This window comes from Sander lucioperca, chromosome 20 (genome assembly GCF_008315115.2).
Source record: "Sander lucioperca isolate FBNREF2018 chromosome 20, SLUC_FBN_1.2, whole genome shotgun sequence".
Taxonomy (NCBI): domain Eukaryota; kingdom Metazoa; phylum Chordata; class Actinopteri; order Perciformes; family Percidae; genus Sander; species Sander lucioperca.
In genome coordinates this window covers 9,060,937-9,066,760 of record NC_050192.1, presented here as the reverse complement: position 1 = coordinate 9,066,760, position 5,824 = coordinate 9,060,937, and the positions used below count along the sequence as shown (strand labels likewise).

The 5,824-nt window shown below is 38.2% G+C and overlaps 1 protein-coding gene across 1 annotated transcript; it reads right to left on the bottom strand.

The window, feature by feature from the left end:
- Positions 1-2,008: 2,008 nt before the first annotated feature.
- pax4 (paired box 4) lies at positions 2,009-5,542 on the bottom strand. The gene is made up of 10 exons (XM_035996281.1): positions 5,388-5,542; positions 5,035-5,165; positions 4,648-4,863; positions 4,471-4,561; positions 4,048-4,188; positions 3,867-3,949; positions 3,713-3,776; positions 3,537-3,604; positions 2,651-2,756; positions 2,009-2,534 (listed from the first exon to the last, which is right to left on the bottom strand). The coding sequence occupies exons 1-10, from the start codon at positions 5,416-5,418 to the stop codon at positions 2,206-2,208; spliced, it is 1,260 nt and encodes a 419-aa protein (XP_035852174.1). The 5' UTR covers positions 5,419-5,542; the 3' UTR covers positions 2,009-2,205.
- Positions 5,543-5,824: the final 282 nt, after the last annotated feature.

Sequence of the window (5,824 nt, the reverse complement as noted above, 5' to 3'; positions counted from 1 at the left end):
GCTATATTCTGCACTCCTGTTTTTTTCTCATCTCATTTCCCCTTGTGTAATATGATTAAAGGAATATGCCCGCAGCACACACTTATCTGTTTATTCTGTTTGTGGCAGTTTACTCTTTATGTCACTCAGTGCAGCAAATTCTAGTGCATGATAAATATTATTAAGTGGCTAAAAAGCAACAGGGGTCATCAATACAGCCACTGAAGGAGATGAATAATAACATGTCTTGAGAAACGTTTGGATGACTAATGTACTTCATGGAGATACAATTGAACGTTTGGATAAGATTTTCAGCAGCTCTGAAATGTTTGGATTTAGAAATGTGAAATTAGATAAACTTAATGCTCCGAATGTAAGATTATGTTTTGTAACCAGTAATGCAAGAAGTACTCAGATCTTTTACTTCATAAAAAGAAGCAATACACAATTTTTTTTCCTGCATTTAAAATTCTACTTGAGTAAAAGTAAAGAACTAAATGTACTTTAAAAGTACTAAGTAAAAGTACTCATTCTGCAGAAAAATGCCCTGTGTTACACATGACATACTGTTCTAGCTGGTCAATGTGAAACTAGGTAGTTTACTCTACTGGTTCCTAGGGGTCGGGCCCCTCCATAGGGTTACAAGATCAATTTTTATGAGTCATGAGATGATTAATGGGGTAGGAATTAAGACGAAACAAAGTTCTGCTACACAAATCTGTATTTGTTTGTATGGGCTAAATCTGTAATTTTTTGTACTGTTCTCTAATCTTTGCTTTTTTGTGAAATATTAGATCATTTTACATCTTGGAGATCTCCAACAGTTACGAAACCATGTGAAGCATGACAAGGAGCCCCAAGCAGACACTTCTTTTTGGTAACTGGTCACAAGCCAAAAATGTAGGGAACGCCTGGTTTAATCCACAACAGTGTATATTAATTTATAGGTTTACCAGATTTCAAAATCTAAATGAAGTATCTAGTATCTTTATTGGTGTCAACTAAATCTAGTGAAGTAAAAAGTGCAATATTTGCCTCTGAAATGCCTGTAGAAATCTGGAGTACAATACTCACAAGTACCTGAAAATTGTACTTAAGAAGAGTAACAGTTGGTAACCCCTCCGACGTCTATCAGTAACACTAACACTGGCCTCAACATAGGAGGGTTTGGAGGACAAAATCATGTTCACATTTGAATAACTAAATTAAATCTATCTTGCAGATGATTTACATTTGCAGTAGAAATCACAACACAAATGCACACGGTACTGTCCTGTGGAGATGGAACTTACCTATCTGGCTTCATAAATGCATTAAATTCCGACAGGTCGTTTTGCCAGTAGGCCACTTCATGCTGCTGACCAAGCTGTTTGCCTTCTGATTCCAACCTTTCCCCCCTCCCCAGTGACCAATTATCGAGAAACTCTGAGTCTTACCGTCTCTTCGCTGTAGTAAAGGGATATAAAGGAACTCAATGCCTCTGCCCTGTTGCAGTCATAAAAAGCTGATACTGAGCAGAGAGAGATATCAGGTCATGTTTAGACTTTTTGAAGTTATACTTTTATAGATTTTCCCATTGGCCTTCCCTAGAAGGAAATCTTGGAAGAGCGACTTAACCTTCTTCGGCACTGGAACAAACAGCAAGACTATAAAAGAGATCCCATCTACAGTATCCAGTGGTAACCTTAAGTGATCCATGGAGCTATGATTTATGTCACAATGCTGTCGAGCATCCAGTGAAAGTTATGCTCATGTATCCACATAAGATTTCTGTTTTGATATTCTGTTAGCATTAAATCCCTCTAAAATCGACAACCTTTCAAGCAGAACCTGTGTTCATTGCTTGATCACAACTTGGCATATAATACCAATAATATAAAAAAAATAAATAAAAAAAGGTTACCATCTCTTCCATTAACGTTGTCTTCTTTACAAGTCAATTTAGTGGATTTATTTAAGATCCATCAGGATTGTCTGACCAATAAAGGTTTACAACTTTGAATTTAGAATAAGATATTCATTTCTACGTTAGTCCTTATCAACGGCAATTCAGGAGTACTGATTCGAGGAAAAGTGATGAGTGAAGCTGCAGTGCATTTGAAAAAAAAATGAATGTAAGAGACAAGATTGTAATGCCAGTCCTATGTCGCCCTCTGCTGGTTAGAATGTGTCCCTCCAGTCTAGAAATTGCAGCTGCACCCAAATATACAAACAGTATTCACACATTTAGTCCAAGTAGCCATGTGGGTTCGCATCCCAGGGCTGCTGTACAAATAAAAACCTCTCATCTGTTTGAAATGGGCTCCATGTAAAAGAAATCCCCTGCTGGTTCCAGCACTGTGCCACAGGGTGGTCTGCTCTTACTGTCTCAGTTGCCAAAGGGAGGGATGTCCTTGCGTCTGTGTGATGGTGAACCAATGGGAAAGTGAATCTATTATCTCTGTGGAGATCCAGTGGAGTCTTGTCTGCCATGGTCTGGGCTATCATGTTATTCGACTGATGGATGAATGAGGGTGGGACTGAGATGGATGTCAGATGTCCAGAATTTGTCAAACCTGTATATCAGAGATTGGTGAACTCTTTAAAATCAACAACAATGCAATCATTTTAGAATCTAGACAATCAAACACAGATTTGATAAAAAAAAAAGCAATTGTTTGCATGATCTCACCTCTTTCTGCTGGGAAAAAGTAGCCATTTTGCAACGTCCTAGCAACAGTGTTGTAGGTAGGGGGGGCCTCTGAATTTTCACAGTAGACCCTTGAGACTCCTGTTGCCTTCAAATCAACACATAGTCCAAATGTGACTATACAGTCGACCAAAAGCCATTTTGTATTTCACAGTTTATTAATTAAACAATATTACATTTTAAAGCTCCTAAACACTTGGCTTTACATTTTAAGTATTGCTCTATAACATTAGGACTAAATATTAATGACTAAATAGAACTTAATTAAAGTTAAAATAAAGCATCTTCAGGTATTATTTAGTAAGAATTTAAAAGTCAAAAACTCAGCTAATTTCCCTGGGTGCTGTTTGATCATATTTGATTGACAGTGACCAAAAGCACACCAACTGTTGTAAGATGTTGATTCATTCATTGTCTGTGATTTAGAGCCTAATGTTCAATGAGAATTACAACACATCACAACATCAATGTGTGGAATATTGAAGTTTAACATTTATTGGAATTTTACTGTCATTACGTATTTAAGTGATGCTTGATTTGCATTATCATTTCAGTGTTTTTAAATGCATGTCAATACATGTTTCTGTTATTGACATTCTGTCTTGCACATTCATTGTTTTATGAAGTGCTGCTTGTTCTTTTTTGGTATGTCATGGGGGGTAGGGGGGCTGCCATGGGTTCTCATTATGAATTCATATCCTGTAAATCTTTTAATCTGGAAAGCACTTTGTGCTTAATGCTTGAAAAGTGCTATATAAATAAAATTATTATTAGTAGTGTTATTGTTATTACTCAAATGCTGTTAAATCCTGATTAGTCAACTGATTGCATGGAAATATGTTAATTCACATATTACACATATACACACCTGTTGAGATGTGAAGCCATGTGGTATTGTTGGATTCACAGGAACGAAATCTCTTTGCTTTTGAAAGTCTGCAGGTGTTATGGAGAATACATTTTGTCAAATAATCTAGAATTATGCATAATGTTTCTAGGCCTTGCCATAAAAACACACACACACACACACACACACACACTTACTCTGTGTACTGCTCCTGTGTTTGGCTTCCCTCCTCCATTTAGCCCGTCTGTTTGAAAACCAGACCTTTGAGAGACAGACAATCATCTCAAGAGCAGAAATATGAAATGCGTGATTCTGTATGAGCACTTTAATGATTACAAATTATGGCTCTACCTTGATGGTGTCCTCAGGAAGTTGGATCTCAGCGGACAGTTTCTCTCTCGTGTACATATCTGCATACTGGCTGTGAGAGAACTCTGATCCGGGAGATAGAAACATATATTTAACTGGGCTTCTCTGAGTGGAAATAGGCAGTTTTGTATTAGTTTGAGACATGCGTGGACTTTTAAGTCACCTTGCTCGAGTGCTGTGCTCTGCTCCGGGCTGAAGGTGGTGCGGTTCCGCTGCTGGACAGCTTTAGGCTTCTGGTCATTGCTGCATACTGTCTCAGACATCTTTCTCTCAATCACTTCTTCTTGGATCAGGGAATCCGAATCTGCACACATACACACACACACACACACACACACACACACACACACACACATATATATATATATATATATATATATATATATATATATATATATATATATATATATATATATATATATATATATTTAAGTAGGAAATCAATAGTCTTAATTATATAAAATTAGATAAGGTCGTTTGGGAAATTGTGCTTTTTTCTTTGTATACTAGTGACTGTCCTTATGATGGTAATCAGCTGGAGGTCACCTATTTTTCAGTAGTTCAAAGACCTTCAAATGTGACCTACCCTGCTCAGGCCTGATGTGCGCATTGGTTTCCATGCACATCGGTCCGTGGTCCAAATGGATCTTTCTTACAATCCGATTTATAGACGACACCTTGCGGAACACAATGTGCAAAGAGCATCATGTCAAATGCTGGAACATTCTCACTTTAAAGAAAACAACATTTCAATCTCACTTACGCTGGGAATTTTGGAGGCTTTGCATATTCGTGCTGTTGCAAGCCGTTTTCGAATTTCCCAAGCAAAAATGGTTGGATTTTCCCTTTTGCACTGGATGATTGTGGTGATGACACCGGGGGTGAGAAGCCGAGGTCGGCTCCCTCCAATGGTCTCGGGCTCCAGGAGTCCAGTGCGGCGGTAGCGGCTCAGGATCTTACTGACGCACCCGTTGGACACCTGAAATACGCAGTTGTTTTCACGTTCTTAAATTCTGAACATATGAAGTGATGTTTTTATTTATTAAAACTGACCCGTCAGTGAGACTATTAACACAGCATTTAGCCAACCCTTCTCCTTGATTTAAAGCCTGAATGTGGTTGTTTGTGCATCCAAAATAGTTTTGCGTACCCGAAGTATCCTGGAGATCTGGCTCGGACGGACTCCCTCCGAGGCCAGTTCAATCATTTTCCTCCTCTTGGATTCCGGGAGAGGTCTGCCGTTATGAAACATCCCTCCTAGCTGGTTGACACTTCCACACCCTTATAATAACACATCCTATATTTAAATCTGTCTTTACTATGTAAGTGGTTTACATTGCTTATTAACTTAACTCAAAAATAGCAAACTTAAATTTACATTTAACATAATTCACATCCGGCCTGTGCTTATTGCACTTAACCGGCTCAACACGTGCTTTAATTAGGTGTCATAGAATCTAATTAAAGCCTGAACGTGCATTATAATAACAGTAGAAAAGTAACCTTTATTTGGCAGATCATTTGTTCCGCACATCTCCGCTTGCTCCCAGCCTTGATGTTGATCACAAAAACCAAATGCGCAATGTTCCCGGTAAAAAAAAACAACACGTAATGATATTTAAAAACAAAAGCACAATGACACCACGTCGCCTGTAGAAAAATAAAATTGTCCAGGCAACTCGCCACGCGTATTTGTGGTGAATGACAGTGAGGGGAATCACGCCCTTCAGCAGACATTTATAGGCCTGTCGACCTTAACATGACGTGGTGGCCTGTTACATGAAATGTCAATATTGCCTGGAAGTGAATGTGGACATTATAGACTTAAAATTGGCTTCAGGATGGTAGGTCTTTTCATAAGACATATAACAATATTCTGGTTTTCATTTATCTTGTAATTGCATTTGTTTCAGGGATAAAAACAAACAAGTCCAGTAGTT

Coding starts and splice junctions, on each gene's coding strand:
- pax4 (XM_035996281.1), bottom strand. CDS start 5,418: ATGTGCGGAACAAATGATCTGCCAAATAAAG. Junction 5,166..5,387: donor AAATGATCTGCCAAATAAAG/GTTACTTTTCTA, acceptor TGTTATTATAAG/GGTGTGGAAGTGTCAACCAG. Junction 4,562..4,647: donor AAGCCTCCAAAATTCCCAGC/GTAAGTGAGATT, acceptor GTGTTCCGCAAG/GTGTCGTCTATAAATCGGAT.